Source organism: Peromyscus maniculatus, chromosome 3, assembly GCF_049852395.1.
Source record: "Peromyscus maniculatus bairdii isolate BWxNUB_F1_BW_parent chromosome 3, HU_Pman_BW_mat_3.1, whole genome shotgun sequence".
Lineage (NCBI taxonomy): Eukaryota > Metazoa > Chordata > Mammalia > Rodentia > Cricetidae > Peromyscus > Peromyscus maniculatus.
Window position 1 is genome coordinate 60666016 of NC_134854.1, and position 21979 is coordinate 60687994.

The following is a 21979-nucleotide window of genomic DNA, read 5'->3' on the forward strand; positions in this document are numbered from 1 at the left end:
ACTCTAGTTCCAGGGGATCTGAGGCCCTCTTCTGATCTCTGTGAGCACCAAGGTGCATACAGATACATTCAGGCAAGACATCTGTACACATAAAAGAAATCTTTAAAAAGAAGAACATGGATAGAGAAAATGAGACGGCCAAAAGGTAAAGGCACTCACTCACTACCAAGCCTCAAAACTCGTTCATCCCAGAACCCACGTGGTGGAAGGAGAGAACAGATTCCAGCAAGTGGTCCTCTGATTTCCACATGTATACAACATCATGTGCTCATACACACACACACACACACACACACACACACACACACACACACACACACACAAATAAATGTAAAAAAATAAAATAAGATGGTTACTGTATTATCATGCGGGGAAGATCATATTTGTGGTTAGATATGACCCCAAACCTGAATCTCTCACTTTCACCAACTGGTCCTTGTCTCAATTCCATCATCCACCAGGTTTCAATAATATCTATCTGGCAGATTTGTGAAAACAGTTTTTGTAAATACTTACTGAAATGTGCCTGAAATATAGCAAGCATTCTCTAAATGTTCCCCAATAACATTACTTACTGTGTTTCTGTTACTTAGATTTACCCTGAAGCAGGACCAAAAGCATGTGGGCCTGAGCAGAAAAAGAACCCCTCTCCTAGAAGTCTGCAATCTTGACCAGATGAGAAAAATTGTGATACAATTAACATTTGCTTTAGGCCTTTCTCCTCTCTATTCTAAACCTGTAATTTCCTAGGAATTCCACTAGAAACCCCGTGTATAGTAAAATATATGTCCTAAGGCCCCTGAGCAACCCTACTGACTCAAGGCATTGCCTTTCACTTCATTTATTGAAGAGGGAGAAAGTCTCTGACAGCCCTTTGAGTTGGAACTCCAGAGCCCCAGCGGTAACTATGGTGAATGCTAAGACATGGAGGTGCAGCTCTTTCCTGGGCAGCCCCTCCATGCTCTGAGGTGTGTCAGCCTCCCCACGTGCACCACTTTCCAGTTTTTACTCAGCTCCAGCTCTGCTTCATCCGGCTTCCCTTTGGGTTCTTTGCTGAAGTTGAGGATCTGGTTTTACCTGAGTCCAGGCTGCTTCCCTGCCACCCTGACAAGCCTGCCGGCACCAAGCAAAGCCACGTCACCAATGTGGCAAGCAGAGACTGACACCGACCATCTGGTAATCCATGTTCCCTATCATCTCGCTTCCTGTCTTTCTGCAAATACCCCCTGCATACATGATCTCCTTCACTGCATCCGTTTCAGTCAGAACCTTCCCTGCTTCCACGGTTCTTTGCCTCTCAGTTCCTGATAAGAATTGTGGCAAAAAAGAAAAAAAAGAATTGTGATACGTGATGCAGTTGTGACAGAGGTCATTTCTGAAACTTAGCATGGATGAGTCACCAAACAGAGGCAAGCCTTCCCTCAAGACAGCCAGCCAAACAGGCGCCAGGCTTTGACCATAAACATCAGAGAAGATCCCATTTAGCCCTAGGAGAGACTGAAGAGGAGACTGTCCCGCCGGCCTGGAGTCCCATCCTGAGAGTGACATGGAGGCAACATCCAGCTGTGACCAGTATTTGCAGCCTTGGCTTCATGAGCAATCTCCCGCTTCACCAATTCTGCACTGCCCTCTTTAATCTAGTCCCAACCTAGGTGTCCATGCTTTTGTTTCTTAGCTAACCACGTCTATGTCTCATTCATTTGGTTTGGGGCAACTCTCTCCTTAGATATCCTCCCACCTCTCTTTAGTGTTGTTTTAGGACAGGGTCTCCTGTATCCCAGGCTGATCTGGAACTCCTTGAACTCCTGATCCTCTTGCCTCGACCTCTTCAGTGCTGGGATCCCAGGCGTGTACCTCCATAGCTGGTCTATGCAGCACAGGGGATGGGACCCAAAGCCTGACCTATGCTATCATGTTTTCTACCAAGCAACTCTGCCTCTGGTGTCTGGTAATGCTCGCACAGATTATCCCAATTAGACCCCAGTGGTTTAGACTTCTACATTGGTTCTAAAGTATTTGTTACAACTAGTTAAGGAATCGGCTCTTGCCAAGGTGAATCCTGGGTCCAAAGTCACAGCTATCTGTTCTCAATGCTAGTCCTTTCCCTGTTCCTCATGAAAGTCACAGTCCTTAGTATCAGGCTACATCATCCACCATAGATGGTAACCAAGTCTTTCTCCAAGGCCTACATTCTTGTTTGAACTCCAGCCCCATGGCCAGAGTCCATGTCATAGTTTCTAATCCTTGCCAGTCCCCTCTAGGATCTGGACCTTGGTTTATAACACAGTTGGGTGCCTGTCATCCACCTGGAAAGTGATCCATAGAACGGCTATCCATCCATCTTAGCCTTGAACTCTTCATTGCTAGGGTCCCCAACTGAAATGAAAAATCTAGTCCCAGGCTTGCCTAGATTTCAGCTACTTGTGCCAAAGGCCTTCTCTTCTACCAAGCTTGAGACAGGCTCTTCTGAGTTCTCCTCTTGACCAGGCTTCAACTTTGGTCCTATTCTGTCTGACCTACTGAGCAAGAATCCTGTCAAGTTGATAGTTGACCATACTTGTGATGGTTAAGCCCCACCTTCACCACGAATCATGTTAGAGACCTGATGTGGTGGCCCGCACTGTTAAACCCAGTACCCGGGATGCTGAGGCAGGCAGATCTCTGGGAGTTTGAGGCCAGCCTGATCTATATAATGAGTTCCAGGCCAGCCAAGGCTACCTAGTGAGACCCTGTCTCAAAAAACAGTGTTAGGTAAGTTTAGCAGGGATTATCCATTACCCTCCTCTAGTAGTTTCCATCCAGTGGCTCTCCTCAACCTTCTCCTTGGCTATAAATCATTTATCTTATACTGGGCTTTCATTTCTATGTAGCTCCTTTATCAATCTCTACTGTAATAGTATCAAATAAAAATTTTCTCCTTAACAAGTGTCAGAAAAAACATTTAACACTTGCCATGGTCTTGGGACAACAATGGAGGACAAGTCACAGCCCAGCTGCCTTCTGAATCACACTTCCTTTCTCCCTGATGTACTCTAGAAATAAGGTCGTATTCCAGGCCCTTAAACTCCTTTACACGACAGCCCTTAGTGGACTCAATATAGCAATCAATACAGCTCTAGGAGAGTCACTTCAGCTATTACAAAAATGACCTGATTCACATAGTCACCTTATTTGTTTAGTCAGATAATCAAAACATATGAATAGATTTCAATGGTTTCTCAACATAAATATATTTTCAAAAAGCTTTTGTATTTGTATCATTGACATAAACAAAACACATATACCCGGGGTATGGACTATCTGCCCGAGGCTCTTTTGACTTAAAAAAAAAGATCATGGAAGACACAAGTCTTCCGTGTTCCTGTGGTGGCATGGACAAATTCTCTGCCCTTGTTTTGAACAATGAATTTGCCTGAAATCTGACCTCTTGGGTTCCAATTATACTTTCGTTGTGAGCAAAGAGGCTTTATTGTAAACGTCTCCTCACCTACAACTCTGGTTTTCATGTTTTATTCATCTCCTTCTTTTGACTTCAAGTAAGGCAAGGATGCCAAGATTCAGAATTTACTTAATTTTGTGTTGATGCCAGGTGTCAAATTCTCCTCTTGAATCTCTCCCTTCATGGGAGACATTACTGAAGTGCTAGGTGGGAAGTGGCGGGTCAGCCATTCATTGGTTCTCATGGCTTTGCAGTGGAGGCAAGGCCTCTCTCTGATTTGGTAACTTTCCAGATCCCTTGGCCTCGACACTGACTTTCTCCTCTTGATGGTGGCGGGCGACGGGTGGTGTTCACTTTCGCTCTCCTTCCATGAGGACACTCCAGAATTAGATTCCTCACTGTCACACTCGGTGGTATCACTGTCCTGCTGGATCTGATTCACGCGGTGGAACTGGGAATGGCGCCTACCTCGTCTTTGTTCAAGGTAGGCGTTGACCAAAGCCACTTCGGAGTCAGTTACCACGGAAAGTTGGTTCTGCTTTGGCTTCTTCATTACTTGTGACGAGTCCCAGGATCCATCTTTATTTTGTCGCTTATGGGAAGTTTCTTTGCTTTCTAACCAACAAAACAGATCGACAAGTTAGGCAATAATAGTCATTAATAATAGGATGTTATGAAAAGGTCAGTGAAGTCGGGCAGTGGTGGTGGATGCCTTTAATCCCAGCACTTGGGAGACAGAGGCAAAGGGATCTCTGTGAGTTCGAAGCCAGCTTGGTCTACAGAGAGAGTTCCAGGGCAGCCAGAACTACACAGAGAAACCCTGTCTCGAAAAACAAAACAAATAAACAAAGGTCCGTGAGAAGGACAGGCAGACAAGGGGAGAATGTTGAGGAGCACATTTTGGGGGTCCACAGAGGGCGTCTGTAGGACCAGCGCCCTGCCTTCTGCTTACACATTGGCATAGTTACAGGACTGAGCCTGGGACAGAGATGGAGGCTTCAGAGTTTTGGTTTTGGCTCACAGTTGGTCCTTGTTTGACATAACCAGTGAGTAATCAGTTAAAGAATGTTAGGTCCTTCAATGAGATGTGCTGGTACATGTCTTTAATCCCAGCACTGGGGAGGCAGATTCCCAGGCAGATGGAGCTCTGTAAGTTCAGGCCAGCCTAGTCTACAAAGTTGAGTTCCAGGTCAGATAGGGTTACATAATAAGACCCTATCTAAATAAATAAATAAATCTCTCTTACGGCCAGCCATTATCAGGGTCTTCAGTGGGGGCAGTGGCAGGAATCTAGGGAAGTAAGTTACTGTATGTAGCTTGATTGTTGATTACTGTGGTTTCAGGAAACTGCTAGAACTTTTCAAAATGATAGGACCTTGACTAACAACTCCCCATCACCCAAGAAAGCCGGCCGGCCACATGTGTAGGATCACTAACAGTCAAACCACTGCCTCTCTCAATCTCTGGTCAATGTCAGCAAAATGACTCCATTGCTAGCACTGTACACCATCCCACAAAGTCTGGAGGAGTCACACAGGTTCTTGAAATCTCTTCTGAACTTTGTAACCCCTGTCTATGTTATCAAATGGGAAGGTTTCCAGAGAAGGAAGTTCCCAGAGCAGGACCTCGCCCCCTTTGTCTTGAAGTCTCAAAGGTTCCAGTGTGTGTATGAGAGTGATGTGATAGCAAGAGTCCTCTCTTCTCTTCATGTTCTTTTGTATGCCGATGGTGGCTTGTACCAGCTCAAAAATCTAATACATTTTTGGAAATTTTGTGAGATGGTTAAACCGTCATTACTAAACAAATTACACAAATGTACAATTAAATCAATCTACCAAAAAGGTGATAATTACTTAATGCCCATAATTTCCTAATTATCTTACTACAGTTTATTATGCTCTGTGCTCTCAAAGCTGTTTATCTGGATGTGGGAAGTACTATTTGAGGATGTGCTATTATTGTACATCTGTCTCCAATTCTGTTCTGTGACAATGTTGGCCAGCTCAAAACCATCATTGGAGTGAGCATTTACCTGGAAACTAGCAAAAAGATCAGGGCTTAGTGTATAGTTTATAACTATGACATGACCCAGGAGGCAAGGGTCTGGCCAAAGTTAAAAAGAGCACTGTGTGTGAAATCAGTAGTCTCTAGAGCACTTAACACAAGTACTGTGCACTTCGTTCTTTATAAATTGTGGAATAGAAATCTTTCCTGTCGATACATTTTTATAGATATTATAGACACACAAATCTGTCTATTCACAAAGCTTTGTGAATGCAAGCCCTGAGACATGGCAACAAAGTGAGCTCTATCTGCCAGTAATTTGTCCTTTATGGTGGCTCTGCATTTGGGAGGAGGGAAGCACAGGGTTCATGCAGTGGCCTTTGCTGGTGTGGTGAGGCCTTAGAGCCTCTCTGCTTTTCCCTTCTGCTCTGCCCCCTCCACACTCAGCAACAGTTTCTCTCCTCTGATACCAAGTATACGGACTCGGGACTCTCACCTTTACTTACTGACGCGGTCCTCCTGCGGTCTTCCTCCCTTTTGCTCTCGGACATCTGTTTCAGGAACACAGGAAGAGGAACTCAGTCGGTCGCATTGCATTAACATCTGCATGGTCAGCACCATTGCTCAAGGCTCTTTTCTAAGCTCTAACTTTAAACAGTCAACCCTGTTAAATAAGCACATCTTGAGTTCCTGTAATGGTGGACCTACCTCCGCTGCCAGTTCAGAAGACCAAGCTTTGATAGCAGAACCCACCAGAATGTTTTAACCAGGCGAAAGTGAGCAAAGACTGTAGACAAAATAATACTCATGGGATGATAAAGTTTTCTATCACTTACATTACAGAGAGGTTTCATTTAAAAACAGACTAGGGAGAGGGCTGGAGAGATGGCTCAGCAGTTGAAAGCACTGGCTGTTTCTCCAGAGGACCTGGGTTCAATTCCTAGCACCCACATGGCAGCTTAAAATTGTCTATGGCTTCAGTTCCAGGGGAGCTGACACCCTCAAACAGACAAACAAATTTTATAAAATAAAAGTCGATTAAAAAAAAAAAATCAGCCGGGCAGCAGTGGCACACGCCTTTAATCCCAGCATTGGGGAGGCAGAGCCAGGCAGATCTCTGTGAGTTCAAGGCCAGCCTGGTCTACAGAGTGAGTTATAGGTCAGGTAGGACTTTATAATGAGACCCTGCTTCAAAAATGGATTAATTAATTAAATAATTAATTAATTAAAAGACCTTCGTGGTGGTATACTCTTGTAATCTCACTGCTCTGGAGGCTGAAACTGGACAACTTTGAGTTCAAGGCTAACTTGGGCTACACTACATACTGAGTTCCAGTGTCACCATATCACCATACAAATTTTGACTGTTTTTCAACTTTCCTCCAATAAGCCACCATAATATGCTCTCTGTGAGCATGGCAACCAGGAACGCTAAATTTCTTTGCACAGTTCCAACTCTAAATACCTTTGCCCCAATCTCTACATTAGCATTAACATCCCATTTTCTGAGGCTGAAAATGATTTTACCAAAAGCTATTTACAATTTTTTTTTTTTTTTTTTGAGACAGGGTTTCTCTATGTAGTCCTTACTGTCCTGGAGCTCACTCTGTAGAGCAGGCTGGCCTCGAACTCACAGAGATCCACCTGCCTCTGCCTCCAAAGTGCTGGGATTAAAAGCGTGTGCCACCACAGCCTGACCTACAACTGTATATTACATGATCACACCATAATTTAATTAGCCATTATAAACTTTTGAATTGTAAGTTCTATGTCACCTTTACATGTAGAAAGCAACAATATCAGGAATGACTTAAAAAACACTCACTGTCCTTTTTTCTGAGACAAGGTCTCACTATGTAGCAAAAACTGACAGTGGGATTCTTCTGCTTCGGCCTCCTGAATTCTCATGAACACACTTGACAGTCTTTCTCAGGGACTCTGTTACCAAGAGGTCATTTCCCCCAACAGACAGCAAGACAACAAAATTAAAAAAAAAAAAAAAAAAAAAAAAAACCACATACACTGAAAGCTTTGTACATAGCAATAATCATTATGGCTGGGCAGAGTTGGTGCACATAGCAATAATCATTATGGCTGGGCAGAGTTGGTGCATGCCTTTAATCCCAGCATTTGGGAGCAGAGGCAGGGGGATCTCTGAGTTTGAGGCCAGCCTGGTCTATAGAGCAAGTTCCAGGACAGCCAGGGCTACACACAGAAACCCTGTCTTAAAAAAACAAAAACAGGGGTTGGGGATTTAGCTCAGTGGTAGAGCGCTTGCCTAGCAAGTGCAAGGCCCTGGGTTCAGTCCTCAGCTCTGGAAAAAAAAACAAAAACAAAAAATAAATAAATAAAAATAAAAGAAATACTCATTGTGGTAATATATATATACATATATTATATATGGCATAAATGTAATATATAGGGTAACACAGAACTTAAATTCAAAAGTAGGTAATGGTTAACTGAATTATGGTGTGACCATGTAAGATACAGTTGTAAATATCTTTTTTTTTTTTTTTTTTTTTTGGAGCTGAGGATCGAACCCAGGGCCTTGTGCTTGCTAGGCAACCGCTCTACCACTGATCTAAATCCCCAACCCCACTTGTAAATATCTTAAGTAAGTATGTCATCGTGTGAGAAAATATTTGACTATCAGGCTAAAATCAACATGCAAGTTCATATGTAACAACATGACCACAAGATAGCTAACAACTTCAAGGGACATACGTATGTAAGAAACATGTATGACAGGGTCAGAATCCATCCTTGGTGCATGAACTGGCTTTTTAGAGCCCACTATCTATAATGGGACACCTTGCACAGCCTTGATGAGGGAGGGGCTTGGACCTGCCTCTACTGACTCCCCATGGGAGGCCTTACCTTGTTGGAGGAGGGAATCGGGGGTGGGTTGTGGGGGAAGGCTGGAGGGGCTGGAGGAGAGAAGAAAGGGGGATCTGTGGTTGATATGTAAAATGAATAAAAGATTCCTTAATTGCCAGGTGGCGCACGCCTTTAATCCCAGCTCTAGGGAGGCAGAACCAAGCGGATCTCTGTGAGTTCGAGGCCAGCTTGGTCTACAGAGCAAGCTCCAGGTCAGGCACCAAAACTACACAGAGAAACCTTGTCTAAAAAAAACAGAAAACAGCCGGGGGGGGGGGGGGGGGGGGGGTGGCGGTGGCGGCGGCGGCGGCGGCGGCGGCGGCGGCGGCGGCAGCACATGCCTTTAATCCCAGCACTCGGGAGGCAGAGGCAGGCAGATCTCTGTGAGTTTGAGGCCAGCCTGGGCTACCAAGTGAGTTCCAGGAAAGGCGCAAAGCTACACAGAGAAACCCTGTCTTGAAAAACCAAAATAAAAATAAAAATAAAAATAAAAAACAAAAAACAAACAAATTCCTTAATAACAAATAAATAAATAATAAATAGAAATGTGTATGAAGTAAAGGCAGGCTTTAAATGATTAAAATAGTGATTTTGTTTTCTTTCTTTCTTTTTTTTTCTTCAAATTGTCTATAATTAGGAAATACAATAAAAAAAAAAAAGTCAAACTTATTTAGGTTGAAAAGTGCTCTGCCTGAATGTTTTAAGTTAGTTCATTTTAAATTTTTAGCTTTTTAAAGACAGGTCCTCAGATAGCCCAGCTGGCCTGGAACTAACCATGCAGCCAAAAATGACCTTGAACCTCTGGATCCGCCTGCCTCCACCTCCTAAGTGCTGGCATTACATAGTTCTAGCAGCAAAATCCAAGATCCTGGCTCATTGCTTCCTCTGGATCTCTAATAGGGTATTTCCTTGTCTTTTTTTTTTTTTTCTTGTTATAGTAGCCATTCTCTGAATATCTTGAGACTGAAGTCCTTTTTAAAGATAATTTTTAAAAAAATGTATTAGGACTCTGTGCATATTTTAAATTTGACATGTATAGAGAGAGTTATTAAAAGATTAGATGTCTATGAACCTAGATGTTAATAGTAGTTAGTGATGTCTACATAATCTAGAATAGTGTCTGTTACATTTTGTCTGCATTCCAATAATCGTGTGTTCTGTAGTGTGCACTTTCGTAGTTGAGGGAAAAGTTGTTTACAAGCACTTATTAGGTTTATAAAATCATTTCCATGGAGAGCTTCCACATTGGATGTCAAATCAAAATATAACCACAAAATCAAAAGAGAGATTTTTGCATTAAACTGAGTGGAATCGTATGAGTTGTGGTTACCACAAGCATTTCGTTAACTGTCCCCGTGTATGACTTAACGAGGGACAGCAGTGACAGTGGTTACTCTGCGGGCAGGACAGACAGTGTGGGCTGCACTCCTTTTTTTTTTCAGAGCTGAGGACCGAACCCAGGGCCTCGCACTTGCTAGGCAAGCGTCTAATACTGAGCTAAATCCCCAACCCCGTGCACTCCAACTTTCTGCCACGCAGCAGCTCTGCCGTCTCATCGCCACGCAACACCTTCTAAGCTCAGTTTCTACATGTGCAAAAAGAGGGGGTTCAGGGGGTTAATATCGTCTAGAAAAATAAAACCAGCACTCACAGTCTTAGGAAATCTAAACAAGCAAGCCAACTGGACAGGGGGGTATCTCTTAGCTGGAAACAAAAGGGAAGACACATCTTTTTAAAAGCGGCAAATGGAGGTGACCGGCATGTTGCTTTTTGGAGGATAATTTCCACATGTCTGTCCTTCTTTACCACTGCTTTGAGGTGTGGAGATAGAGGCCCACGGTTTCACAGAGACCATGGGCACGTTCAAAGGAGGAAATTCTATCCTCCTTGACTAGCTCTCCTACAGTTCTCAGATTTCAAATCTGGGACCTTTCAGAAGCAGCAGGCCAACCAACTGTAGCTGCCACAAGGCCCAAGGTGAAAGATGAAACCTCAGAGATAATTAAGGTTTTAATCAGCACTGAGTAGATTTAATTCAACATTTCAAACTATGCTTTGAAGTAAACAGATAATATGGCAGGAAATCTGGATCCATTCTCCCTCTGTCACTCTGTCACTGGCCACTTGTGTGACATTGGACAAGTCACTTAAATTCCTTGGGCTTTATCAACCAAAAAATACAAGTATTTTACTCGCCTACAGACAGAAGGCTGGACCACATGCCCCCCTTCAGTCCTTGAAGCATACATAGCTCTATGACTCTAAATTGCTGATGTAAGCAAGAGAACAAAAGAATAGCTTAGACCTCTTAAATGGTCTTCATGATGAAATTGCCAGTGATCAATTCCAATTTTTTGTTAATTTTCTAAAGTAGCTTTTCTGGCCAGGCCAAATTCAATATACTTAGCTAGGGAGTCTAAACACATATAAGCTATCACAGTTCTGATTCTCCTTCTGGCAAAGTATTTACCTTAAGAAGCATTTAGACTTCAGATAAAAACTTCTTGGCCAGGAGGTAGTAGGGGGAAGAGTTTTTTATTATTATAATGGAATCTACCTGGCATGGAAATAACAAACCTTCTCTTCTCCATCCAGAACTAATGTAGCACTCAATCTAGCTGACCACTGCCAGCGGTGAGCTCTGGCTGTAATGCTAAATGATGGTAGCTTGATTAATCACCAGTCCATTATTAATGGCCAGAAAAGATTCTGTGTCAGCAATTTATAAGAGGTTGGTTGCTCATAATATGTTGAGGGCCACAACCTTGATAAAGTGGACTATACCATTCCTACACTTCTAGCATTTTCTTTTGCAAATCTGTGATTAACAATGCTGACTTTGGCTCTGTTTAGTTTAATTCTGTATCTTATTCTATGCATAAAACATATTACTTCATTCTAACCACTCCCCAAATCCTACATGTGTCCTATCAACATGACAAACATTTAAATCTTTGATAATAGAATTATATGGCTATAAAGAGGGATTTGGAAGTCATTAATCAGTAGAGAGATTTATCTCAGTATTACATGGCATATGGACAAAATGTAAACTAACTAAATTTTCAACTGCAGAATTTTTTTTTTTTTTTTTGGTTTGATTTGGTTTTGGATTTTTGGAGACAGGGTTTCTCAGTGCAGTTTTGGTGCCTGTCCTAGATCTCACTCTGTAGACCAGGCTACCCTCAAACTCACAGAGATTCTGCCTGGCTCTGCCTCCCGAGTGCTGGGATTAAAGGTGTGTGCCACCACCGCTCAGCTTCGACTGCAGAATTTTTTTTTTTTTTTTTTTTGTTTTGTTTTGTTTTTCGAGACAGGGTTTCTCTGTGTAGCTTTGCACCTTTCCTGGAACTCACTTGGTAGCCCAGGCTGGCCTCGAACTCACAGAGATCCGCCTGGCTCTGCCTCCCGAGTGCTGGGATTAAAGGCGTGCACCACCACCGCCCGGCCGACTGCAGAATTTTTATAGTGCAGCCACAAGACAGAAAAGTTACAATGAAAGGTGCTGTTGCATGAATATAACATGGGGAAGTACTTATAAAACATTAAGTTCAAAAGTCAGGATATGAAAATACATAAAATATAAGTTTGACTATGAAAGAGCAAAGATAGAAAGATACACAGAGAAAAAGGAAGGGAAAAAAGTAACCTAGAAAGAAGTTCTCCACAAATTTATCAGTATTTATCTCTACGGAAAAGGAGAAGAACACTTTTAATGTTCTTTTTTCTTTTCAATATCTTTAGATTCTCTGGCATGAAATTGCATCATTTTGTTTTGTTTTGCGAGACAGGGTTTCTCTGTGTAGCTTTGCATCTTTCTTAGAACTCACTCTATAGCCTCGAACTCACAGAGCTCCTCCTGCCTCTGCCTCCCCAGTGCTGGGATTAAAGGCATACGCCACCACCGCTTGGCTAAATTGCATCATTTTTAAACAAAACAAAAACCTTAAAGAAAAAGTAACTTTCATCAAAGTACAGACAATGTAGTTGACGAAAAACCTTATAAAGATATGATTTAAAGTGAAAAGGATTCCCTACCCAGACAGAAGCCCGAGAGAAAAACATGAGGATCAGTATGATGATGAAATACCAAAGCAGGAAACTTCCTATTGTCCCACAAGAGTCATCTTTCCGGCACTCAGCATCCTGACTCGGAATGGTAAAACTGAGGGGTCTGGGAGGGGGGTCCACCCCCCAGAATAAAGACAAAAGGTCTCCCATGATAGCTTCTGGCTTAGAAAATAAAACATGCTCAAAGGGCTAAAGGTGACTGGGAACGATTTCCCTCCATGGCCTATGACAACTTCCCTGGCAACCTATTATGACATATACCTAAGCAACTGTTGCAAGAACTGATAAATATCCTTGGATTAGATGGGCACGTTTATCTAGATGACATCTTCAATAGTGTATGGCAATTTCCTGAATTTCTCAGTGTACTTTCTTCTGCCTAGAAACTTCCAAACTTACATAATGTCTGTTTTCATCCGTTCAAGTATTTAAGGTATTGTTTTTTTTTTTAATCAGACTCTACCTTTTTTTTTTAATGTGTACCATACCATTGTAAATTAACACACAATTCTAATGTATTACAGGCTGCATTGTGTGTTCCCTAAGACTTGAATGTTGACGTCTTCAGCGCCATCTTGTATTTGGAGATAAGGCAGAACAGAGGTAGTACAGACGTGAAATGAGATGGCTCAGTGGGTAAAGGTATTTGATGCCAAGACTTTTGACCGGAGTTCAATCCCCTGAGACCTGCATGACGAAAGGAGACAACTGACTCCCTCAAGCTGTATTCTGACCTCCTTGTGTTCACTGTGACATTTGTGCACCCACATATAGGCATATACACACAATAAATAAACGTAACTTCAAAAAGATTCTACAGACATTAATGGAGGCTCAATCAGGTCACAAGGGTAGAGCCTTAATCTAGCTAGCAGTCTCTAGGAAAGGAAAGGGCACCAAGGCCTCACCAACATAGGCAAAAAGGCCACAAGAGAACCTAAAATGAGGCCATCTGCAAGCCAGCAACACCAGGCTCGGAAGAATCCAGCCCTCCTGACATCTCCCCAAACGGTGTGCGGGAACAAAGTCTATTCTTTTAAAGTATGGTCTCTAATTTTGTTTTTCCATGGAGGAGGCACTTCATGTTTTGGGGTATATATAATGGCAACTATCTATCAACTTTAATCTGAGAAGTGTTGTGTAAGCCTTGAATAAATGCACAATAGCTTGTTACATTAAAAAGAGGAAGGAGACCCCCGTTAGGAATATCAAAGTTATACAATTTCTTTTTAGATAGACTTAAATGTGGAGAAACGAGAATCTGGCATTCTGATTTGACTGTATACTGAATTGAACCCTTTCTCTTTGAACAGTTTTCAAGTTAGTTCATCTCTTAATCTGTATCAAGATCCAAACAACATTATACTAAGACAATATAGACATGATAAGAATCTCACTAAAAAAACCCATTAGCTCTTTAAGAGCATACAATAACCTGCAAGTTTTCATATGCAATACCACAATGAAACTTCATTTTGTTTTTCTGTGTAATCTTGATATTTATTTACGTTTTCTGAGACAGTCTCATTATGTAGCCCTGGCTGGCCTTCAAACTCGAGCAATCCACATGTCTCTGACCCCTGAGTGCCAGGATTAAAGGCATGTACCACCATGCATGGCTGGCACACTTTTCCGTAGGAATGAGTCCCCAGGCCCCGGGCACACTGGCCATTAGTCCTCTAACTTGGGCCCCTGTTGCTGCTCCCAAGAAAGCTTTTCCAGAGCCCAGGCTGTACTGGCCATCCCTCCCCCGGTCTCGCTGTTTCCACTTCACGGGTCGGATTCAGACCAAGCCCTTTGGAGCAATAACCAGGGAGCTTCTCCCCGCCCCCCGCCCCCATATTCCACACATTGTTGGAGTTTGCACTAACTACTAAGTAAAACCCACTCACCTCCCTGGCGAACCTTTTCTCGGTTCTTTCAAAGAACATTCAGGGCACAGGTAGTTTTTGTTTTGTTTTGTTTTAAACCTCAAAACAGCTAACTTCACTAGAACTTTCTAGTTTTTCTTCCTACTACTGCATCCTCATTATGTGGATATTTGAGAATTTACACTGGGTCAGACCACCTGGGGAAAAAAAAACATTTCAAAGCTGGAAAACTTCTTTGTCATTACTGATTGTGTCTGCACACATCAGGCATGCTTGTATCTTACAATTAGCCATCCGGCTAAATAAAACCTGTTTACAAATGTGAGCGCATAAGGGTCCTAAATAAGTCTACAATTGACAATATTCAAAATTCAGCTTGTTACAGTCATTACTTTTTACTAAGGGCTCAGAACCTGGTCTGAATTTTGCAGCTCAGTTTCCTCCCTGTAGCTGAGTAGGAGCCACAAATCCGAGGGCGTTGCCCTGGCAACGATCGCTGCCCTGGTCTCTCTGCCCAACCCCCTCCTTCTCGCGAGAAGAGAGAGCTCAGTCCTTCCGGTAACTGTAGTCTTCCTAGCCCGCCGCCGCCGTAGGCTTGACTTCGCGCATGTGCAGTAGGGAGTGGCGCGAGTTCGCGGCTTCCGGCTGAAGAATATGGTGCGTTTTGGGGGGTTGTCTTTGTGCTTCCTGGACGTGGAGTCCACGCGGTCCCCCCGAGTTCCACGCCTGAAGTTGTGCCTGGGTTTCAGCCAGGGGAGGATGTGGCCGGAAGTCCTGCCACTTTAGTGGAAGGGAAGAAAGACACAGAGGATGGCTAAAGTTTGTACAGAGGTGGCCAGGGAGGGAAGGTCTCCGACGGGAGTTTGGCGCGGGGCTGGATGGCGGGAAGGATAGTAGTCTGCGCTGTAGAACACGACTCCCAGGAGCTGCCAGTGTCAGTGATTGCGGAGCTGAGCCTAGCAAGACAAAGGAGACACACTCCCAGTGTGCCAAAACTGAATGCACGTGTTCCCGACTCGCCTGACCCTTCACATGATAGTACCCGCCCACCTCATCAGAAAAGCCTTAGAATTTCCTCACCAAAAGGAGATCCCGGATCTGTATCACTCCGAGGTCAGGGTTAGAGTGTGTCACAGTAATGACAAAAGTTTGTATCTTGTGTCTCTTCATCGAGACCTAGTAACATACTCGAGAGTCCCAGACAAACCGTGAATTCGTGGCAGAGGTAATAGCAAACCATTACATTATGAAACAAGACATGATCATTTATTGCAACCATTAGCTTCTTTGAAATAACCGGCCAGCTCTCTGTTGATTTCTCCGTGGTACCAAAGAAAGTATCATTTTAGGATTCCCTTTTCATATACTTATATTAAAGTGGGGGTGGGGTGGGAAGGAGTGTCAAGGAAGAGGAAAAGTCTGTGGGGTTGTTACTTTACAGCAGACACTTTTGATTTCTTCTGATTAATTCCAGGCTGTTTTGTTTTGCCTTTGAATAGATGCAAGGAGAAGTAGGCCCCAGTGCTTCTCTGATTGACAGAACCATCAAGATGAGGAAAGAAGCAGAAACTAGGAAAGTGGTTTTAGCCTGGGGGCTCCTGAATGTCTCCATGGCTGGAATGATATACACTGAAATGTAAGTTCATCAGCTCGAGAGCGAAACTTCAAACGTTGGCTGCTGCATCTATGGCTTTTCATATTTCTTTTGGTTTTCAGTGTTTGGTTTGTTTGGGATGGAGTTTTGGGGATATATATATATTTTTAAGTAACTGAAAAGCATTTCTAATCTTTTCAGGACTGGAAAGTTAATTAGTACATATTATAATGTGACATACTGGCCCCTCTGGTATATTGGTAAGTAATTAATTTTCACTGGAATTTAGATTTGCTAGAAATGAAAACTTGCTTATAAGTTTAATTCGGCTTAGATTCACTCTTTCATTCAGACAAATATTGAGTTACCTACTCTGTTTCCCAAAACAATGAAAACCACAGAGAAGAGACTAGGAAAACACTTTTATGGGAAGAACATTCTAGTAGGAGGCTGAGTCAGGAGGATTATTCAAGTTCGAGGCCAGCCTGAGATAAATAGCAGAACCCTGTCTCAAGAGATGCCAGGAATGGCAGTGAACATCTAATCCCAGTACTTGTGAAATGGAAGAATAATCAGAAGTTGGAGGCCAGCCTGGTACATGAGACCTTGTCTCTAAACAAATAAACCAAGCTAATAAACAATACAAAGTTAGGTAGTTAGGAGTCATAAGAAGGAACATAAAGCATGTGGGTGATAAGATTTACCTGAAATACCCTCTTCGCCTCTTTACCTTCAAGGCCAGACCAGATTAATCCTTAGGACATAAAGAGTCCTAGAGATGTTAAAATACATCTGTAGTCTATGAAAATTGAAATCTATTGTGGAGAGCCGGTGGTGGCACACACCTTTAATCTCAGCATTTGGGAGGAAGAGGCAGGTGGATCTCTGTAAGTCAAAGGCCAGCCTGGTCTACAGAGTCAGTTCCTGGACAGCCAGAGCTACACAATGAAACCCTGTCTCAGAAAAACAAACAAACAAGAAAGAAATCTGTCATGGAGGAATAGAGAAATGACTCGGAGGTTAAGAGCACATATTGCTTTTGCAGAGGACCAGGTTTTGTTGCTGGTACCCACATGGTGACTCACAACTCCAGGTCAGGGGGATCCAACACCCTCTTTGGGCCTCTGTCTATACCAGGCAGGCACATGATGCACATACATACAGACAGGCAAGACACTCATACACATAAAATAACTTTAATTTTTTTAATCTATCAGAGTGGGTGGGGCAGATGGGAAAGGAAGGGATTCAAGATCATCAAGCTACGGTAGAGTCATGGCTGTCTAACTAGCTGGGACTCCTAAAACTCACTTGACTATTAAAATGAATGTTCAAATACCTATTGTATCGGTTTATAAGAATTAGTAATTAGTTTAAAACTCACTGGCAAATGCTCTGCACCTACTAGACTTCAGTCAAGTGGTGTCTGTTGTGAGGAAAGAGACTGACTTGTTAATTTTCGATGTTAAGTTGCTGCAAATGGAACCAAGAACTTCCTGCTTTTTACAATAATACATTGGGCCAGGCAGTGGTGGCGCACGACTTTAATCTCAGCACTTGGGAAGCAGAGGCAGGGGGATCTTTGAGCTCCAGGCCTGCCTGGTCTACAAAGTGAGTTCCAAGACAGCCTGAGCTACGCAGAGAAAGCCTGTCTTGAAAAATCAACAAACAAACAAATAAATGGGAGCTGTGGAGGTGACTTACTGGGTACGCCCCTTTCACCAGGCATTATGACCTGAGTTTGGTTCTCCAGAACCAATAGGGTGAAAGAAAAGAACCCCAAGTTGTCCTCTGACCTCCACATCACCCCCACCCCACAAGTAAATAAAAAAATACTTTTAATAATAGTTGTTGTTTTCTTCCAGAACTTGCCCTGGCTTCTCTCTTCAGTCTTAATGCCTTGTTTGATTTTTGGAGATACTTCAAGTATACGGTAGCACCGACAAGTCTGGTGGTTAGCCCCGGGCAGCAAGCGCTGGTAGGGCTGAAAACGGCCGGTGAGTGCCGAGTGGGGGAGGCAGTGCTCCTCCTTCTTGGCTTTCCTTTTCATAGACCCTAGCTAGAAGGCCATCTGTTACATTGAGCCCGTCTCTAGAAAATGGTCATGTGGTTATCTTTGCTATTTGTATGAATTGAGTGGACTATCAGACAGCTTCATGGAACTATGTTATACTGTTTTGAGCATTGTGGAAATGGTAAACAACTGACTAGTTGTGTTTCTATAATAATGCTTCGTGTAATTTACTAGCCAGACCCTTCTGTTAATTTCTTTTGATGTCTCTACATAGCCGTGGCAGTCTAAGCTGGCCTGGCCTCAAATTCAGAGATTCACCTGCCTCTGCCTCCCATCTGTTGGGATTAGAGTGTGCGTCACCACACCTTGCCCTTAAATCTGTTTTCTTTTCTTTCTTTCTTTTTTTTTTTGGTTTTTCGAGACAGGGTTTCTCTGTGTAGCTTTGCGCCTTCCTGGGACTCACTTGGTAGCCCAGGCTGGCCTCGAACTCACAGAGATCTGCCTGCCTCTGCCTCCCGAGTGCTGGGATTAAAGGCGTGCACCACCAATGCCTGGCGAATCTGTTTTCATAATTGTATTTATACTCTAGAGACTGAGTTGGGAAGAGCTTAAGGTCAAGGCTAGCCTGAATTACATAGCAAGCCCTAATTCTTAACTTTGTGTTTTCATCTAAGCATCTACTGTGTGTGTGATTTATGTTCTCTTCCTTCTAGTCGTGCAGACTACACCTCCCCGGGATCTGGCAGCCACCCAAGTCCCTCCCTCGCCACCTTCCCCTTCAATCCAGGGTCAGAGTGTCCTGAGTTATAGCCCGTCTCGTTCCCCCAGCCCCAGTCCCAAGTTTGCCGCCAGCTGCATGACTGGGTACAGCCCTCAACTGCAAGGTCTGTCGTCAGGTGGCAGTGGTTCCTATAGCCCTGCTGTGACCTACTCTCCTCTCAGTGGTTATAATAAGGTAATGACTCGTCTTGTTCGGCCAGTAGTGCTATTTCAGACTTGGGAGTTGCGCTCAGATCACCCAGTGAGTCAAACTCTGCATTTGGTTGGTGAGGAAACTGAGGAGCAGTGGTTGTCTGAATCACCCAGTGAGAGCCAGGAACAGAAACCAAGTGTCCTGTCACTCAGCCGAAGTTCTTTAAACAGCATCCGAACATGAGCACTCTTGAAGATGACAAAACATGACCGTCACCAGCTAGTTTCAAGTCTTGAAATAATTTGAAACTTTGGTTTCTTTTATGCATGTTTTCCCTTTTAAAGGTTTTTTTTTTTTGTGTGTGAAAGCTTCTCTTTCTCTTGTAGAATTTTAACACTTTGTATCCTGTCTGATCCTCTTATGTGGTTTAGTTCTGGAGTATGGATGCTTGCTGTGTAGCAGGTAGAAATCTTTAAATTCCGTAGTAATGTCAGTGCTGGTCTAAGCTTTTAGGGTATTACTAGCAAAAGTTGTAGGTTGAAATTTAAATTCTGTAAGGCATAAGGCTGCAAGAAAGGATCAAAAGAGAAGCAGTCTATCAGAAGCTCTGACTGTCATGTTGGGCTAGCATCTCGAGCGACTGGTAAGAAGAAGATGGTCTAGAAGAAAGCAGCAGCCTGTCTCAGCCTGGTCCGTAACACTGTTGTAAAGTGAAATTCCATGCTACTAGTTATCCAGTGTTAGGGAGTAGAATTCTTAAATTTTGTAGAAGTTAAATGCTATGAGAAATGTGTGGTTATAATTCATAACCCACAGGCTAGTATGGATTATTTATTCATTTGTTTATTTTTATCTTATGTGCATGCATGTCTGTGTGAGCATGTTGGATCCCCTGGAACTGGAGTCACAGACAGTTGTGAGCTGCCATGTGGGTGATGGGAATTGAATCTGGGTTCTCTGGAAGAGCAGTCAGTGCTCTTAATCCACTCCAGCTCCAGATTTTTTTTTTTTAAAAAGAAAATAATAGTTTTTTTTTCTTTTTGTTTAAAAAATTTATAGAATATATTTTATTATATTCTTTGCCCTCCTGAATATGGCTTTTTTGTTTTGTTTTTGTTTGAGTCAGGGTTTCTCTGTGTAGCCCTGGCTGTCCTGGAAAGTTTCTAGGCCAGGGAGATGGCTCAGTGAGTAAAGTTCTTGTTTTGCAAATCTGGTGAAAAGAGAAATTCTTCTACATGAAACAAACATTTTAAATTAGTAATATTGATGAACATAAACCAAAACAGATCCCCTGTCCTTTCCTGACAGGAATATGACTTACAGTAACACTTTTATTTAATGGATGCAGGTGAGTGTCTGAAGGGTGCTCTGCTCGGCCAGATCCTTTCAGTCTGAGGAGTGTGCCCTAAAGGAGCAGAAGGACTGACAAGCGGGCCCAGAGGTAGAGGGGTCTGCCCCAGCCTGAGGACGGGAGTCCGATCCAGGCCTCGTGTGGTGGGAGGAGAGAAGCAACTCCGAAAGGCTGTCCTCTCACACGCACACCACCCGCCCTGTGGCGCACACTAGCATTGCAGGCACTCACACAAACCCCGCCCCCCATGAGTAAATGTAATCAAAATGAATTTTTAAAGTTATCAAAACTTCAGGCAAGGATTTACGTACAGTGATGTTCATAACAGCCAAAAACTCAAAGAAATGTAAATGCATAGAACAGAGTGAAAAATAATTTTTAAAAATTTATGTAGTGTCTATGTGTTTCCCAGTCAGGCCTTTTACTTAGGATCCTCCTGTCTCAGCCATCCATCCCAGTCTAGTTGGGATTGCAGGCTGTAGTGCAGCTTTTTCTTTTTCTCTTCTTTTTTGAGATATAGGCAGTTTCATGTAGTGCAAGCTAGCATCAGACTCATAGTGTAGCTGAGGATGATGAACCTTGAACCTGATGCCTTCATCTCCCAAATACTGGGATTATATGCAGCCACAGTTTTCTCTAATACATTTTAAGACTGAAAAGTTACTCAAGATAATTTGTATTTTATTACTGTGCTCAGACTCAGGTTGTCAGGCTTGTGTCTTTGGGTGGCAAGCACCTTTACCTGCAAAGCCGTCTTCCAGGCCTCTGTTGTGTTGTGTGGTGTTGTGTTTTTTTAAACTGTTGTTGTTTAGATAGAGCCTCATGCAGCCAGGCTGGCCTCAAATTGCCCATGGAGCAGAGGCTGATCTTGAACTCAGCCCTCTTGCCTCCTCCTTCTGTGTGCCAGCATTTCAGCAATAGCTGGCACGTATTACTTTTAAAAATCAAAAATGAGCCGGGCGGTGGTGGCGCACGCCTTTAATCCCAGCACTCGGGAGGCAGAGCCAGGCGAATCGCTGTGAGTTCGAGGCCAGCCTGGGCTACCAAGTGAGCTCCAGGAAAGGCGCAAAACTACACAGAGAAACCCTGTCTCGAAAAACAAAACAAAAAAAAAAAAAAAAAAAAAAAAATCAAAAATGAATGTTTGCATTTCAATTGGAAGTAAACCCCATTCTTTCCTTTTGCACAGTTGGCAAGCTTTAGTCTGTCCCCTTCTTCTCCATACCCTACCACTGTGGGCCCAGTGGAGAGCAGTGGGGTGAGGTCCCGCTACCGTTCCTCCCCCACCGTCTATAACTCACCTACTGACAAAGAAGACTACATGACAGACCTGCGGACTCTGGACACTTTCCTTAGGAGTGAGGAGGAGAAGCAGCACCGAGTTAAGCTGGGTAACTAGTTGTTTACATCTGATCCACATGGTTTTTGTTGTCACTTGACACAGTCCTTAAACGATAGCACAGGAGCTGTTAAACTTAGGAGGTAAAACATAGTTGACCTCAGTAATCGGGAATCTTTCTCTGTGGAAGCTAGAATTTCCCTAAATTGTGGCTGTGTGTGTTTTCAAGCAGTGTGTAGCAAAGCTTATTCAAATGATAGTTCTCTACTAGTCTTTCTGGAAGACTGATGTGCATGGCGGAGGTAAAAGGGTGGGGAGACGGAGAAATATTGCTCCTAAAAGTGCTACTGGGTTTTTGTTGTTGTTTGTTTGTTTGTTTGTTCTTTAGTAACATTTTAAAATTTGTCTCTTAATAATCCCTTAAAGCCTATAGTTTACCTAGGGAAACAGTGTTAGCAAGTCTTAATCTGTTTAAGGTGGATTTGATTATTACAAAGTCAATT

The 21979-nt window shown here is 43.1% G+C and overlaps 2 protein-coding genes across 8 annotated transcripts in view; one reads left to right on the plus strand and one right to left on the minus strand.

Annotated features, from left to right (window-relative positions):
• Positions 1-3211: 3211 nt before the first annotated feature.
• On the minus strand, positions 3212-14769 carry Ssmem1 (serine rich single-pass membrane protein 1). Of its 3 annotated transcripts, XM_042272982.2 has the most exons (4): positions 14679-14769; positions 14287-14462; positions 5940-5994; positions 3212-4054 (listed from the first exon to the last, which is right to left on the minus strand). In XM_042272982.2, exons 2-4 carry the CDS (start codon positions 14323-14325, stop codon positions 3558-3560), a joined length of 591 nt encoding a protein of 196 aa, XP_042128916.2. In that variant the 5' UTR covers positions 14326-14462; positions 14679-14769; the 3' UTR covers positions 3212-3557. The 3 variants fall into 3 exon arrangements, with proteins under 3 accessions (XP_042128916.2, XP_042128918.1, XP_006979473.1); XM_042272984.2 differs by lacking the exon at positions 14287-14462 and having other exon boundaries at positions 14658-14680; XM_006979411.3 differs by lacking the exons at positions 14287-14462; positions 14679-14769 and adding an exon at positions 12362-12633.
• Positions 12688-21979, plus strand: part of Tmem209 (transmembrane protein 209) — a 35492-nt gene continuing 26200 nt past the window's right edge. Inside the window, exons 1-7 of one of the 5 annotated variants that reach the window (XM_042272979.2) lie at positions 12688-12827; positions 12919-12997; positions 15765-15901; positions 16061-16119; positions 17725-17856; positions 18587-18828; positions 21327-21528. In XM_042272979.2, the coding sequence (XP_042128913.1) occupies positions 15765-15901; positions 16061-16119; positions 17725-17856; positions 18587-18828; positions 21327-21528 (772 nt within the window). In that variant the 5' untranslated portion in view covers positions 12688-12827; positions 12919-12997. Of the gene's footprint in view, positions 12828-12918; positions 12998-14796; positions 15379-15764; positions 15902-16060; positions 16120-17724; positions 17857-18586; positions 18829-21326; positions 21529-21979 lie in introns of those variants that run through there. The other 4 variants (XM_006979410.4, XM_042272978.2, XM_015998085.3 and 1 more) reach the window with 4 other exon arrangements.